The sequence below is a fragment of the Condylura cristata genome, unplaced genomic scaffold (assembly GCF_000260355.1).
Source record: "Condylura cristata isolate star-nosed mole 26May11 unplaced genomic scaffold, ConCri1.0 scaffold00003, whole genome shotgun sequence".
Taxonomy (NCBI): domain Eukaryota; kingdom Metazoa; phylum Chordata; class Mammalia; order Eulipotyphla; family Talpidae; genus Condylura; species Condylura cristata.
Genome location: NW_004567104.1, coordinates 16029328 through 16046373, shown reverse-complemented (window position 1 = coordinate 16046373; position 17046 = coordinate 16029328). Strand labels below are relative to the sequence as shown.

The window sequence follows — 17046 nt, the reverse complement described above, 5'->3', positions numbered from 1 at the left end:
TTCTGGAGATTTAATATATGGCATGATGGCTATAGTTAATAATATTGTTTTACATATTTGAAAGTTTATAAGACATACATCTTAAATGTCCTCACCATACACACATACACAAATCATGAGAATGTGGTGATCATTCTACAATATGTCAGTATCATATCATCACTTTGTTACTTTAAACTTACACAGTATTAAATATGTCACTTATATGTCCATAAGCTGGAAAAAACCTGTATTAATAACATAGTAGCCTTACTTCTCACATGGATAAGTCTGAGTTACTAGTTCTCAGAACTTTGCTTTGGGTAAAATGCTAGTGATCCATAGAAGTAGCCTTCTTGATGTCTTTCTCTTTGTTGGGAACATTTTTCTTTCCTACTCACTTTTTCACCCTTCCCTATGGAATTTTCTAACCCCCCAAATAAACTGCTGGCACTTGAATCCTGTCTCAGCGTATGCTTGTGGTGAACCCCAATAAAGACAAGTGACATGCCCAGAGTAGGGTGAGGACTTAAACCCAGGCATTCTAACTCTAGTCTGAGCTTTAGCTAATCCTTCTACTAACACTAGGGGGCAGGGTAGGAAGGTAACAGGATGAATAGCCAAGAGGCTTGAAAAAACCTGGTGTGTTTGAAGAAATCGTTTAGTATGGCTAGAAATAAATAAGGTTGGGGGAAATGAGATTAGAAATACAAGCTGAGGTGAATTAATGAAATTTTGTTAGTCAAGTTAAGACATTTGAGATTTATCATAAAGGCAACAGGATATTGTTGTATGTGATCATATCTCCATTTGTAAAATTTTATTCCGGTGAAACATATGAATTGGGTTGGCAGGCGATGGAGAAACTGGAGATAGGAAGACAGATTCTGAGGTTACTGCTATTAGGAGAGTGACAGTATGGATAGAAGAGAAGGGGCTTACCTGACAGAGGCTAAGGACATAGGGTCAATGCAACATGGTATGGCTGGGTGCATGAGTAGAGGAGCACAAGAGGTGGAGTGTGAATGTCAGGGAGGACTGGTACATGTATGAGTGTGAGTGTGTGTGTGTACGTGTGTGTACATGTGTGTAGGTTTAGAAAGAGGACCATCTCAACTGGACTCACTTGAGCTGAAGGTGTCTAAAGACCACCCAGGCGGAGATCTTCAGAGGCAGATAAAAATAATTGTGAGCTTTATGAAAACCCACAACCAGGTAACACATTTGGGATCAAATGGTATTTGAGGATCTTAAAGCCTTGACCATAGATGGAACTCCTTGGGAAAAGGGAAAAGGACTATGGAAATGACACGAAATGTTTCACCCTCATTACCTTATTTGAATTTTGTAATGATCATTTCAAGAAGGCAAGAAAGATGATATTTGCACTGTTATCAGGCCACTGTCAGGGCACAGAGAGAGGTTATGTGGTTTCTTCTCGCTTAGCTGGAAAGAGGAAGGTTTGAGGCAATATAGGCTCCACATGTGATGTGCAGGTCTGTGTGGAGTGATGGCGAGCTCTCCAGAAAAAAAGAGGCGATATCATGTATTTTCCTGATTATATTTCTCTATTATATCATAGAAGCTTGGCATATGTCAAATCATGAGGTATAAAGATCTTTTAAGTAATTTTACTTGTTTGCTGATAATTGGACAGTCTTTTAACATAATGATTGGATCCTGGCACAGGTGACACCAGGCCTTAGTTTTTAACATGCTTTGCATGTTCATGCTTTGCAGATGAATTCTCAGAGGCTCAGTCAACTGCTGGTTATTTTTCTTGGCCCATTCATTTCTGCACTACTTATCACCTTGTGCTAAACATCCAACTTTATAGAATTAGGGTTTAGCATATATCCTAAATAGTTACAGCAAATCTTTTTGAGGTTTTTCTCTTCCTCCTTTTATTCTTAGGGGAAAGCACTCCCAAACTACTATAAATCAAGTGAGGAAAGGACTCTGACTTTGAGCCACCTCTGAAGTCAGAGAATACAATTAGTTTTGGTCAAGATAAAAAAGAAATAACCCCACTTCCCTCACTTACTTGCCAGTGAGATGACGCTGACATTTGGAAAATGCTGCAGAAGAGGTCTTACAGATGACAAGTTGTGACATCTTTTATTTCATGATTCATGGCACATTTTATCTGTTTGGGGTGAATCCCAACAATGTCAACACATATAAGCAAGTCAAAACCTCATAATACCCCTGGGGCAACCACAGTCAGAGCTCTGTCAAAGACTAAAGAGGCAGCTCATGTACACAGAGGCACCTCATGTACACAGAAAGTGGGGGAGGGGAGAGCGTGTCATCATCTGTTGTGATTGGCAATTTGCTTTCCACCTCTTTAAACATATGGTAAGTGATGGTGGGAGAAAACATGATCCAAGATTATGGCAGGACACCCTCTGTGTTGTGCTTTTCAGCTTTCTGCTGTTTTTACTAATTTCCAGTCAATTATACAGATGCCTGGGTGTATTAGTGATTTTATTTTAGGCAGACAAACATCATCATCCAGATCCTTTTCTTTGGTCACCAAATTTGCTTATTCTGCTTTATTTGTGACAGAAAGTGGATTCTGACTCATTGATGAGAAGGGACAGTTTGTGGAACTTACTGCTTCCTCCCTTTAATGTGTCTAGAACTAAGCCCCTACATTGTGTCCTACCTGATGAAAAAAATGGGTAAGCTGCTTTCCATAGAACAGCTGTGTGTGTGTATGTAAACAGCTGAATTATTATGTCCTTTTCCCATCACACAATTCATCCTGAGTATCCAAATTATTTTTGAGAAAGCAGGAAATATTCTACCTCTCTTTACCCTTTCCTTTTTGGGGAGATAAAAATTTGATACTTGGTTAGATGGTAGTGTTACATCGTAGCCCAGAGTGAACTGGGCTGCCTGTCTGTGAGTCCTCACGGTGCTTGATATATATATACATATATATGTGTATATATGTATATATAAGTATATATATGTATATATGTGTGTGTATATATGTGTGTGTGTATATATATGTGTGTGTATATATATATGTTTTCTGGAGACTTTAAAGTCAGATGTTTAAAGGGGTTTCTGGGATTTCAGGCAATAGTAGGTAAACTTCAATATAAGCACTGAATTCCTTCTTTCATCATTTGGGGGTGAATGGAAAGCCTGTTTAGAGGATTTTCCTTCTAAGAAACTGGGGAGTATGTGGTATGGGAAAGCTGAAACCAGTCTCTTGATTATCTGTGCACATTCCTTGGTTAACAGGGATGTTATGATGTCATTAATCTCCTTGGAAATGACCTTAGTCATGGAATTTCATTTTTTACCGCTAAGGCTGGGACTAGTCTCAGAAAAAATTACAGGAGAGATGGAACTTGTCTTAAGAATCTTTTATTGCCCAAACTGTATTCATTTTTCTACCTTTTTCTTTCTAAATCCTCAGTGTCCAGTGCTAACAATAATATTAGTTTTTGCCTTGCATTATTACTCATAAAATAATCACTGTCATTTCATGAAGGGTTATTACACTCTACACATTTTGCTAAGATTTTATATATTTCATTTAAACTTATCTTCATTTTCCAGGTGAAGAAGCTGATGTGCAATAAATTATTTCCTTAAATCTCACAATTAATGAGTGGCACAACCAGATCAAACTCAGGGCTGAAAGAGCCCAAAGTCTGTATACTTATCACTGAGTTAGACTACCTTCCTCTTCTTGGGCATTGTGCTGTAAGTTTCATACTCCTCTCAGAACTTGTGTGGTCCCCTGCAGCCCTACTCTTAAATTTCTAGAGTGATGGATGGCTCCAGGATACATCAGCATGTCAAAGTGCTATTGTTTGAGAAAGACAACATTGGTTATCTGCAACTTTGTTGTCAGGCCACAAGAATTAACAGTAGGAGGAACAGATTGCTAATGATGTCTTTTAAGATATTTTTGTCATTTAGGAAGATCTTTAGGTCACAATGCAGGGAATGTTACTTTATTTGTCGTTTTTACCACTAGTTCAATAATTCATTTAGGAAACATTTATTGGGCCTCTCCTATGTGCCAGGAATTGTATTGGCTTAGGGATGAGAATGTACAAATAAAATAAATGAAGAAGAATAAAAACCCCCATGTTTTCAAGAATATTATAGGAATGCCAGAGAAATAAATCAAGACAATAATAAGGAATAAGAAGTGTTTTTAATGGCAAGATGAAGTGGGGTTTTATTGAAGCATAGAAGATAAGCTTGTAGCTTGGATTTGGAGGGCTCAGGAATGACCTGGTGCAGATGAAGTTTATCTAAAAGGATGGGCATGAGTTATCCAGGAGTATAGAAGGGAACTCAAAGAAAGGAGTTGCAGGCAAAGGACAATATGCAAATTCCCAAGGTGTAAAAGAATTTGGAGCCTTGTGATTGGCTGTTTTAGATGGCTGAAGTGAAAGAGGTAAAGATGATAGTGGAAAGAAACTTGAGGGTCTCTTTCATTCATGACCCCAGTCACTGGTAGCAGCAAAATGTTTCTAGTTATTGGGGTGGAAGTCTTCCTAAACAAAGACATGCTATCATACTGGTCTACAATCCATTGTTAAATGAAAGTCTGTTCTTTTTTTTTGCAGTAGGTGATTCCTCAATGGACGAGGTTGGGCAGGGCTTTTCTTCACTGCTGTGCACAAAACAGAAGTGCAAATGGGGGCATAGCTACATGAAGATAGATGGCTTGCAATTAACCCAGGGGCTGTTCAGGGATCAGAGACTACATTGATATCAGAGGTTAAACAAAGTGCTAGCTTCACCTGGTCTTCCTAAAGCTCTTTTGTGTATCCATAAGCTTTTATTTTTCTTTCTAAAACTGAATTTAGTGGTAGATGCTGGCATTCTCTAAGGCTACTCAACCATTAAACTATTGCATAATTTTTTTTTCTATTTTTAGACTTAAAAAATTATCTTTATTATTTATGTGGACAAGAACTGGGTGTAGGCTAGAGGTGCAGGGGGTTAGAGGATTCCCCAGAGCAGAGCGGGAACAGGCAGATCTACTGAAATATACTGCTGAGGGGAGGGATCAGCAGGAGACAGGAGAGGTCTGCCATGCCATGTGGGTCAGTTCCCTGGCTGGGGCTCAAATTCAGGCTGTAGTGACTGTCAGTACCTTAATAGTAGTGAGACTTTAACCCTTGTACCACAAGGAGGCCCTGTTTTCAGGCTTTTAAATTCAAAGACTTCTTATATATTTTCCCTTATTTAGTTATTTAGTCTTTCTTCAAAAATTGAAGTACCATTGTTTTACATCTTTATTAGTTTTTTGACAGTATAGGATTTCCCCCTCGGAGGTGGTGGTTGTAGGGCACCCCCACTATAGCACCTACACTCTTCCACCTTCCCTTCATTGTGCCTCACTCTTCCTCTCATCTCCTTCCAGACGATGCTTCATTGCGAAATATAGACAGTCCAAATAAAGGGGCAGATAAAGACAGACTACAAAATGTTCCATTCTTAAAACATGATGGTTGCTGATATCCACTCTTGGGTGATTTGGACTTGTATCTTTTCAGACACACACAGTGGACTCTGGATGTTTTCCAGGATAACTTGAGTGTTCTTAGTACTCAAAAGGCTATTGATTTAGCCAGATAGTGTGACATTTTCAAAGAAACTTAGAGTTGAAAATCCAGCTAGCTACGATGACCTTGACTGGCTGAACTGAACCTGGCTTCTGGGATTTCCACTACAGGTACCTGAACTGTCCTTAAGGCATGCTCATTTTCTAGCAAAGCTGGTATTTCCTGATACTTCAGGAAAGCTGATTATGACTTTCTAGCAATGGACATAACTGTAGCATTGGCACAAAATTGTGTAATTGTTAGACTTTGGAGGAGAAGGGATGTAGTTTACATGCAGTGTGAGTCCCCAGTCTGACCTCAGTGCTAACTTCTCAGTAGTGCCAGCAGCTGAGTGTTTTGATTAAATACAGCCACTGTTAATTGTTCCAAACTGATACTTCTGTCATGTTCAAGGACAGAGCAGGGATGACCTGTTGTGTTTGCTCACCACAGGAAGAAGCTAAGTGTCAGGGTTTGCAGCTGCTGGATCTTTAATGCAGCAAATGAGAGGGCTGAACTTTGATGAATCCCCAGCTAGAGGAGGCTGATGAGTTTGGGCAGACCTAAGTTGAGGGCATTATGTAGATGTGAGATATTGAAGTCATGATGATGTAGCAGATGGTGGGTGAGACTGCAGAGGGCGAGTTTGCTTCCTCTTGACTTCCCTGTGACAAGATCTCTCACTTTATGGATCTCTCACTTTATGGTATGAGGACTCATTTCCTCAAATGTTACTTTATGTGAGACACCCAAGGAGTAAGGAAAGCCTAACTCTCCATCTTTTCACATGTTCCTTAAATGAAATTACTCCAAAAAAGTGGTAAATAGGCGGTTGATTCTGTGCGAGGCCAAATCAGTATTCATCAATACCAAAAGATAAGGCTTTTAATAGAAAACACAAAGAAATTCTTTAAAATCTGAAGGGTAGTCATAGTTGCTTAAATTAGATTTTTCTAATTCTTCTTCTTTTCCCACATATGATCAGCTATTATATATATATATATATATATATATATATATATATACACACACACATTTATTTATGCTTACAGAACTGGGTTAGAGGTCAGATGTGTGGTGGGTGAGAGGATTCACTAGAGATAGAGTGGGGAGCAGAACAGGCAGATTGACAAAGTACACTGCTGAGCTGAGGATAGCAGCAGGTGGGTTAGAAGAGGTCTGCCAAACCATGTGGGTCAGCTCCTTGGTGAGGATCGAACTGGTGCTGCAGTGGCTTTGGAGTGCCTCATAATACAGTGCTTTAACCTGTTGCATCACCAGACAGAGCCCATGATCAGCTTTCTTTTATATAAAACCTTTCTTTTGAATTAGTTATGTTTGCTATAGACTCTCTTATTGGAGATAAATGATGTAGAGATGCTATTTACCTCTAAGGGAATTTTTCTCCTGTCAAAACTAAAATGTTCCTTCATTGCTCTCATTGAGTGAAACACCATTTTTTTTTTATTTTACACTTTATGAGTTTACTAATAGTCATAAAAATTGCGAAGTAAATTCTGAGTGCTGTTTCTTGTTCTATTACCCTCTTAAAACACTTCTTTTCCACTTCAATAAAAAATATTCTGACAGAATTTGATGTTAGTTTCTCTTGTCTAAGTTGTTTATGGTAGATATCAGTTGATCTTATTTGTCTAGCAGCCCTTCCTCTCTTAATCACATGCCAATTTCTTGTACGGAACTTTTTGACCCTCTACCTCGTGTGGCTGCAAATAATATGCCCCATCATTACTGGGGTGGGCCTGGTAGTGGACAAGAGACACAAGAGAATGGCATTTATGAGGACTAATGAATGTTGGACTTTCTCCATTTGTGATTAATTATAGACACAAGGATTCCATGAATTTGTTAATGTTGGAGACCACCTTTGCTGTTGTATGAAGATTAAGAATATAACCAAAAGAAGAAACAGAACTGAGAGAGAATGAGAGAAAGAGATTTATGAAAGGAAGTTGTGACTTCTAGTTAAAAATTCTGGTGCTGCTAATGGTATTTATAGATGGTGAGATTGTATAATGGACAATGAAGGCTTCTCCATGGCCTAACATCATACCATGTTGGTAATGAGGCACCATTACAAGTTAGAAGGTCTTGGGAATAAATTTGTTTTAGAAAACTAAAGAACAGTTCAGGAGTCCCTTATTAAATGATTATATTGTGTGAGAATACAACTTCTACTTAAATGAAATACTTGTTCACAAAGTGACTACTAGAATTCAGAGATAAATATTTCCTTCTGTTCCCTTGGCATTTCACAAGGGAATGATATCCAAACCATGGCATAATTATAGCAACATTTTGCTTATAACACATCTTGCTTCTAAGTAGTCTGGTTACTTAGTAATATGGCTTTGTCTGGTTTTTGTAAATTTGGATATGAAAATTTTGTAGAATTTCAGACAGTGTTAGCTTTCAAAAGACCAAATCATGAAAGAGAGTAGGCAGGACTATAATTCAAAAGGACATCAGGAGGGTCAGCTAGCTCATTCATTGTATTTATCCATGAATGTTTTAGGCTCTAATGAATATTACTTAATCTCTTACATTGTCATGTGTGCCCTTAATAAATGGCCCTTCCTGTTATAATCTGGCTGAATGGGTTATTTTCCATGGTCTTATAGTGTGAAAAACTGGAAGTTTACTCTATCCCCATTCCTTCTCCATTTTTTAATAAAACGACAGTAATATAAGTCAGTGACAGGAATATTGCTTTGATATTGTGTGAGTTTAATGAATATATATTACAGGGAGGCAGATCTCATGTTGTTATCAGGAAAACTGACTAGAATTGTGGAGGGTTCAAATAGTAGCTATCTACAGCACTGTAGGATACCTGTCAAGGATGTTGTAGAAGGATTTTTATAGTGGTGTGAGTTTTGAGCAAAACAATTAGCCCTGAGAGATTATATTCTACTAGAGGTTATAGCAATACTTTTATATTTTACAACTATTGTATGCTATAGACACTGTTGGGCATTTTACAGATACTATGTTCTATAGCTATTGCCCCCCCACTGTACCTTAGAAACCTTTAGTTCTTGATTTTTTGGTGTGTGCTATCTTTTTATTCTAGTAGAATAAAAACTCATTCTTAAGAGAATAGGCACTGTTGTATACAATAATATTTCTTATTGTTGTTGCAAAGGTGGGAGGATAGAGCAAATTCAACTTAAAAGTTGTCTGGCCAGTCTGCTGTGTATCCTGCTGACACATTTTCGAGAATCTTGAAACTTTGTTCTTTGAATCACTGGTACAAACAAAACATTGGAGTGGTTACTGCATGACTGCTAGATTGTTCCCACACAAGGGAAATGGAGAAAAGTAGAAACCAAGAAAAGAAGGAGCAATGTCTGATCTTTAATCACCTCCTCTATTCCACTAGGTCAGGAATAACTCCCTTACATGCTAAAACTGTTCATATCAACATCGTGCTGGTGGTGGTGATACAAAAATTTAATTATGCAAGTGATATAGCAAATGCCTTTTTAAAAATTATATTAATTCACTTTATTGCTCATATTATTTTGGTGTCTAACAGTTGTCTCTGTTAATGTCAGAGAAATTACTACAGTGTCGGTGTTTCACTGACATGAAGTGGTAGAATGTTTCTGGTTAGACATTGAAAATATTTGTTATAATAACTTTTTGGGTCATTGAAAGAAATGAGAAAAGAGTAATGTTCTGGTTCCCTAAGTGTCATGTCGTCTACATTAGAGGAGTTTTATTTTGCCTGCACCATCATTACTATTAGCCAGTGTTTCACCAATTTTTATTATAGCTATTTGGAAGCAGTCATTGATGTGTCTACTGTTTTCTGGGTTTTAAATAATTCCAACTCAGGGAGTCTGAAATCACTAAAGTTTTAGATAGGATGTGCCAATTTGATAATGAAAGTGATTTTGAAGCACAGGGAACCTGCGGGGGAATTCATCTTTATTGAATAATGTGGAGAGTCAGAGTTCTTCATGCAAGTGTAAAGAAAACGCAGGGCCCTAAAGAAGAAGCAGTGGCTTTTGGGAATATCAGTAGGGAGGCTATTTTTAATTTATGAACTAATATATACAGATTCTTCCTGAGAATCAAACCTGTACTCAGAAAGTTGGAGAAGTTAATTTCGATTTGTACACTCTTAGTGCTAAATGGAACCTTACAGGTTAGCTGGCCTCACATGTTATGTTGAAGTTAGAAAATTCTAGAGACTAATTAGGAAGCCTAAAGTCATCTAGTTACCATGTTTGAACAAATTTGACTTTGAGTTTAGTGTTCTTTCTTCTTCATCCTTATATTTATTCCCAAACCTCAGCATTCCTCAGTATTTAACCCCTGCCCCCTGTAAAAATCATAACAGGATTATAACAGCATTTTCTCAGCTCTCCACCATCTTAAGATTTGTATAACCTGGGGAAATAACCTTTCTGAACCTCAACTTTTTTATCTGTAAGATGTGATTATAATGGTATTTTCTCCAATAGGGTTTTAAAAAGTGAATTAGATAACCCATGTAAAGCATTTAAAGCATTATTATTAATCTCAGTTCTTTTCCTTTAAATAATGAGCATTTACTTATATATACATTGATCTTGCTTAAAAGAGATTTTGCTTTTTGGGGATTCAAAGAGGTACTAATTATTTTTTTGATGTTGTCATTTTGAGATTTCTATATTTTATCTGCACAATCAATTGGGAATTCGAAACTACACATCCAGAGGGGTTGGGAAACTCATCTAATAATTTCACTTGAATATATTTTACTCTTGATTCACTTGAAGCAAAATCCAGGAACATTAGAGATTATGCAGTTTCAGCTCCATAATCACAATAGTTTCTATTTTTCATGTTTTTTAAGTTAGAGCAGGCAGAGTTTTCCACAGTATTTCTCAAATATTCTTAGCATATTTGTGTATTTTTAACATGTAGTGAAAAAGGGACTTATAATATCTTTTAATATTAATACACTGAATCACAGGTTTATGGACTGCCTGGGTTTATCAGTTTAGAATATAAGAGGCATTCAAACCTTGTGGATTTAATGGATTTTTAAAAATTTTAATTACACATTTGAAGTTCTAATTACACCCTAGGGATTTATTTGTTTATGAAAAGTCAAACTATGAATTACAATATCACAGAATACTTCCACTTAATCAGATTAGTTTCACCATTCATTCTACAAGTATGATTTGTAAAATTTCGCAATGCTTAGAAAACTTTAATCCTACATTACAAAAAGATACGTAAATATAGATGAAAAAGATACATGTTTGCCTTCTTTTTTTGATACTGATACTAAATAAAAGGTGGAATGTTTTTGTTTAAAACAATCCCTCATCACCCACCCCTCCCAACACAATAATGGCCATGTAAGCTTAGGCTTCCTTTAAATTGGATATTCTTTGTCAGTGTGTATTAGGAAAAAAGATCTACTCTGTGTATAAAATCTAGCAACAAAAACAAAGGGAACTGTAAATAGAAAAATAAAACATGTAGAGGAGATATGTACTCTGTGCACATAGCTTTAAAACCCTGATAGGGAATGCTTATCAGAGAGACTACATACTTGGGGAAAACATAAATTCCCAAGAGCAATATTCTAACATGTCAACTTATCACAATAGATTTACTCATTGAAATCAGTCCATTACTCTCAACCAGCAAGTAGTATCTTAATTTTACCATCTTAGTAGTTCAGTTGAAATGGAATACAGACTTTCACACATTAATTCAGTAACAAACTTTTCTGCATTGTTATGGAACATTTACTCAACATTCAATCAGTTCATGGAAAAGAAACTCCTTATAAATGTCATCTCCTCACACAGTAGCAGGGTCTTGAATGGAAGAGGGCTCCATTAATTCTGTTATTTAAATCACAGGAAGAGATTATAGAATTAGTTAACAAAAACATCTTTTTTTTTTTTTTTGAAAATCAGTTAGAAAATTTTAAATTATAAATTAAAGTAATGAAAGAAAAATAGCTGGCTGGATTCCCCCCCCGTCTTTACAGTGATATGGTAGAAATACAAGAAAAATGTATAACTTCTTTAGTTAGGAAACCTAAATAAATCCCTTCACTTGCTACAGGGCTCAATTTTGAATAAGAAAAGGAAAAATATTTTTGGCTGCAGCTTTAGTAAACAATGAATGATGAAAAATATTGCAGGAATATTTTCACAAGATCTGACAACTAAGAACCTGCACCTGATTATAATGATATTGTCTACACCATTCCACAAAGCTTGGCAAATGAGAAACTGAGCCCTATTTTGGCAGAAGGAGAGAAGTACTAGTTCCAGCATCAAAACAAGATTATGGAAACAACCAAGTAACACAAAAGAGTTATTTCTTCTCCGAATAACAGACATATTTGCATAAAGACAGCTTTTGCATTATTGCTCTACATATAAGAATATAGTAAGGAACTCATAACAGACTGCACATTACAAACTTAAGGTTCTTTGGTGAGGAATGAAAGAAAACAGTATTTGAGCTTTAAAGAAAATTATCTCATCCACTTTTGCTTTTATCTATTGATCCGCTGGATCCTCTCACAGAGCAGGGAAAGGTACTGTGTGAGTTTCACCATGGCCACGATCACCACACCTCCAGCCATCATACATGTTGGCCAGAAAAGTGAATGGAACAACACGTTGGAACTGTAGAGTTTGGTCAGGATGACACTCCTCTGGTTTCCTTCCGGATCAGAATAGCAGGAAAAGTGTTGGTACTTCCTGAAGTTTTCCATGACAACATTCACCAGAGACAAGGATTCTTCAAAGTTTTTGCCACACTTAGGGATATAGGAGCACTGTGGAAAATGAGATAAATGGTCATCAGAGATATTCTCTGTGTATATGTCAGGTACTGGGTGTAGGTATTGATGCAACCTAGTGATACTTGAAATAGCGATGATGGCTATTCATTTCATTGTCAAACCAGTGCCTCCAGAAACTCTCACACTCACACATTCATTATAACAATGCATTCAAGTACCTGGACAAGAGGTACCTTACTAGTTCACCACAGATTATTTAATTATTGATTAAAATCTGATTATAAATGGATTATTTTTGTCATAATTAAGCATGTAGGTTTTAATTATTTCCTATTGAATATCTTTTTTCATATTATGACACTGTCACAATCAATGTCAACCTTTCCGACTTTTGTCTGTCCACAATTGCTCACATAATACCGAAAGTTAACATTTCTTTCAGGAAAAATAGTTTACTCTTTTCTCGTTGCCTTGGCTTAACTTACTGAACCAAGTCACCTTGATCACTCTGCTTCTCTGGTCAAGAAAATAACTATACCCCTGTAAGTTGCTGAAAAACAGAATCTGGGAAAGTTTAAAGGTATTGGATAGAGAGATCTGATAAATGGTTCATGCTCAGTTAGCATGCTAAAATAACTTTCCATAAACTGAAAAAATGTAACAGAATTAAATCAGTTTACTCTTCAACAGGCAGGTATCTGAGAATTTACATCTTTCCTTTGATCTTTTTATCTCTCTTCAACATGTCTCTCCTTCCTTTCTTTGCATACACTTACATCACTAGGTTTCTTTTCTTTGTATCTTTTCCCCTTCCCTTCCCTGTCCTCCACCCCCATACCTCAGGCTTGCTTTGTATTTTTCCCTCTGCTTCCTCTTCCTGTCCTCCTTTATCGTTCTCTTCTGTCTTCTCTGTATACAGATGGAATGAAAGAACTTCTTTGTAGCTTTTATTTTTGGTATTTGGATATACTTTTGAATGTTTTTCTAACTTAAAAAGCAGCCTCTGAGGAGATAAAATCTCTCCAATCCTCTTTCCTTAATTTGTAAGTAGATAACAAGTGATTTAAGTCAATTTCCGGGAGGTGTCTGAGTCCTTGATCACTTCATTCTTTTCTCTAAGGCCAGTTCTCTTAATGAGAAAAACAAATATCCCTGCATTTTCTCTTACACACTAACAAATAATTACTCTAACTTATTTATCTGAGTTGAATTAGGTTGTGACAAGATCTTCTATATAGTATTTAAGTGTGAATTTAAAAACTATGCCTCTGCTTTAAAATGCCATGATTTTTTTCTTGAAAGATTAACCAAATACATTGATTTTATGAAAAACCCCACACATTTCATGCTAATATCAGTTTATAAGTGGTGATTATAAATCTTCACTTCCACCACTGTACAATGTGTTTGTGTTGTGCAGTGTACAACTCACACAACTGTATACCTCTGAGACTCAGCAGAAGTGAGTTGTTGGTGAACTCTGAATACACTGACAGGAGTTTTGGGGTAGGAGCTTGGAATTCCAGGGCAGTTTATACCTGTGGATTTTGCAGAAAGGAAATACAGAAGAAATGGAATCAGTTTTGCTTATGGCATATATTTGGATTATTCTTTCTCCAGGTACTAGTGGGCATATGGGTGTCTTGCTTTGTTGGTTGTGTTATAGACATTGGATTATTTGACTATATGTAATTGGATAATTTTTCACTAGTTGAGAACAAAAGATGAATCTAGTGGCACTTATTATAAAACTAAGGTTATGTTTTCACAGCAAGGACTGCTGGATATCTTGAGATTTAATTAGCTGAGAATAAATGTGAGTGCATTCACAAATGCAAGTACATGAGAGCTGGTACTAGCTCAATAACATTAAGAGTCTGAAAGTATCTCCAAGAAAGCAGATTACTTTCAATGAGTTGTGATTTAGTATGAAAATTGGCTATGACTAACATGAAACAATTTTCTATCAGTTGGATGCTTTCTGGATCAAAAGGGTTTAATGCAGTATATGAGGATACCTTTATTTTTCCCTTCTTCAAAGCTGCCCAGATCATGTCTTCAGAATTTTTAAAAATGTGTTTTGAAGCAAAACATTGAAAAGCAAAATCACAGACAAGTCACTTGTGGTTGAATTCAGACAGAACCAATTTAGATTACGATGCATTAGGCTTCTGCATAGTTTGTGCCAAGATAGTTTATAGTAGTACTTTCAGTAGCTAACAGTACTAAGTTATTGAAATGAACTCAATAAAAATGGCATTCCATTAAAGTGGAGTTTTTTCTTTTTGTATGCTCCTGTGAATTGATTGGGTTTAAAAAAATACTTTTTTGAAGAAACATTAGTCAGCCAAATGACAATAATTCTGTCAGTAGGTAAGATTCTTCCAAATAAAATGAGATATAAATTGCTTTTGAGACTGTCTAGCAAGTTTGTAATACAAGAGTTGTGTATTAATGTTTTTAGCCATTAGGATTTTAAATGAACCTTTTGGACTAGCTGGATGAGGCATGTTCCACACATGCTTGCACTTGGGTCCTCAGGTTCAGCGACACGTGGAAGTGCAATTCCACATTGCTGGTGGAGAATACTCTGCACTTGTGTTTCAAGTGTATCCTAGTCTTGCTGCTACTCTACCTCGTAATGCATGTAAACTGACTTCCACTGGATTGTTGCTAATCCCTGAAATTCTAACATGTGCTATTCATTTATTTTTACTAATGGGTCTTTCGGTGATAATGAACATAAAAGGTAGTTAAATAAGTCCCTGGTTTGTGTTCAGATCAGTTACTGTATTATTGTGTTTCTGTAGGCAGGTTACTTGACCTCTCAGAATGTATTTGTTTTTATATGATAGAATTCATAGTGTCTTCTTGATAGGGTTTATATGAGGATTAAATAACATGTAAGCATGTAAGCATAAGACCTAAATAAATTTTCTATTAGAAATAAAACAAAACTAGCAGGCATCATAAATAAGACATTCTGTGAGGAAGGGTGAGGAAAAGGGATCAAAATGGGAAAGAATAGCACAAGGGACTATGGTGATGCTTCACAGGTGAACTGATGGTGAGAATTTTTTTTTATAATAGTTTATTTTTACATCATTTTGTACATTTTTTTCATCTCAATTGTAATCCCTGTGGGTTTCCCAGGTAGTGGGAATTTTATGGGGAATACACAATGATGTTAAAGACATAAAAATTTGAAAAAAAATTATAAAAAGCTGAGTAATTAATGTAGGACTTTGTAATGAATGGGAAAAGAAAATTAACAAAATTAAACCTAATCATAAACAAAAAAGATTTCTATTAGTGTCACATTTGTTTACATCATGTTTTCTAATATCTTTAACCAAATACTATACCCTAAATTATGAAGGCTTTAAGGAAGGCAAAATTACTGGTAAAATGATTTTCCTGGGTGTAGTCCTATTTAATGTCTCTTGTCTCACATTCCTTGTATTTTTGTATTAGGAGGTTGGACATATTACTGAGTCCTATGTTAGGATTCTATATTGCTGTTCCTGTGCCTCAAACTACAGCCATGACCATTTCTTGAGGTTAGCATGAATTTGGGGATACATATTTAGTGACATGATTCATCACAGGTGTGCAGGATACATGTAGGTGATTGGATTAGAATGTGTAGAACACATTTCAACAAAGAGAAATTTTACTAAGTGATCTACACTGTGATGTAGATTGAAATATAAAAATTAATAAATAATTTTTCTGTTAGAAATAAAATTAGATCTCTTAGATCTAAAATTTAGACCATTACTTTCCTAGTAGGAAACAAGGGGTAGAGTGATTTAACTTTTAGACTTCATGATATATACCACAAAGGAACATCTGAGGCATTTTATCTGTATAAAAAATTTAAATGCTAATGGAAATTGATAACTTTTTTCTCTTTACTAAAGCTATAGGTCATTCCTCTTTTTGTGCCTTTTCATCTGAATATATAAACCTAGTAAAGTTATGAGACAGGGATTCAGTGAAAAATTTAGACCCACCTCTCTTCTTAGTCCTGAATTAACAAACAGCTACTTTCTTAAATCCCTTAATTTCCCTTTAATATTGAAAACCACAGAGACGTCCCCATGAGCATAAACTTGTCTCTCTTAGCTGAAGAAAGCCTAGGTCCTGGGGATTTCTCCAACTATTCTTTCCTTTATATGGCATCCAAGTACTAACAACTATATCTTATTCTAAGTCTTTGGAAAATGATTGGGAATTTTTTTCATAGTCTCCAGAATTCTTTACACCCTTAGAGCTATTTTTATTTTCATGGTGGTCAAAAATTTTGAAATACTACCTGTTAGTCTTTGCTTAAACATGGTCCACTAGACATGTTAAAAATAAAAAGTGGGCTTTAGCTTCTCAGTGCTGTGATTTAACCCGCTGCGCCACCAGGGAGGGCCTACTTCCATATCCTTTTATAGTTATATTTATTGAAGTACAACAAGATGGGCATACATATTGTCAAATAGCATAAAACTGGTTTTAAGATACCATAATCTTTCAAATTAACTTCATATTGCTTATAAAAATATATAAATTGGGACTTCCGGAAGATGGCGGCAGAGTAAAGACGCCGAGATCACCGCGTCCAAGCCGGCATAGGAATTAAGGACTGAAAACAGACTATAGACTCACTTACTACAAGTTTTAACCCAAACGAAAACACCC

At 36.1% G+C, this 17046-nt stretch overlaps 1 protein-coding gene across 3 annotated transcripts in view; it reads right to left on the bottom strand.

Moving 5' to 3' along the window:
• Positions 1 to 10614: 10614 nt before the first annotated feature.
• The window catches only part of KCNMB2 (potassium channel subfamily M regulatory beta subunit 2), a 243736-nt gene continuing 237304 nt past the window's right edge, over positions 10615 to 17046 (bottom strand). For 2 of the 3 annotated variants that reach the window (XM_012729598.1, XM_012729615.1), the window contains exon 5: positions 11907 to 12387. In XM_012729598.1, the coding sequence (XP_012585052.1) occupies positions 12103 to 12387 (285 nt within the window). In that variant the 3' untranslated portion in view covers positions 11907 to 12102. Of the gene's footprint in view, positions 12388 to 17046 lie in introns of all 3 variants that reach the window. The other variant, XM_004674980.2, reaches the window with a different exon arrangement.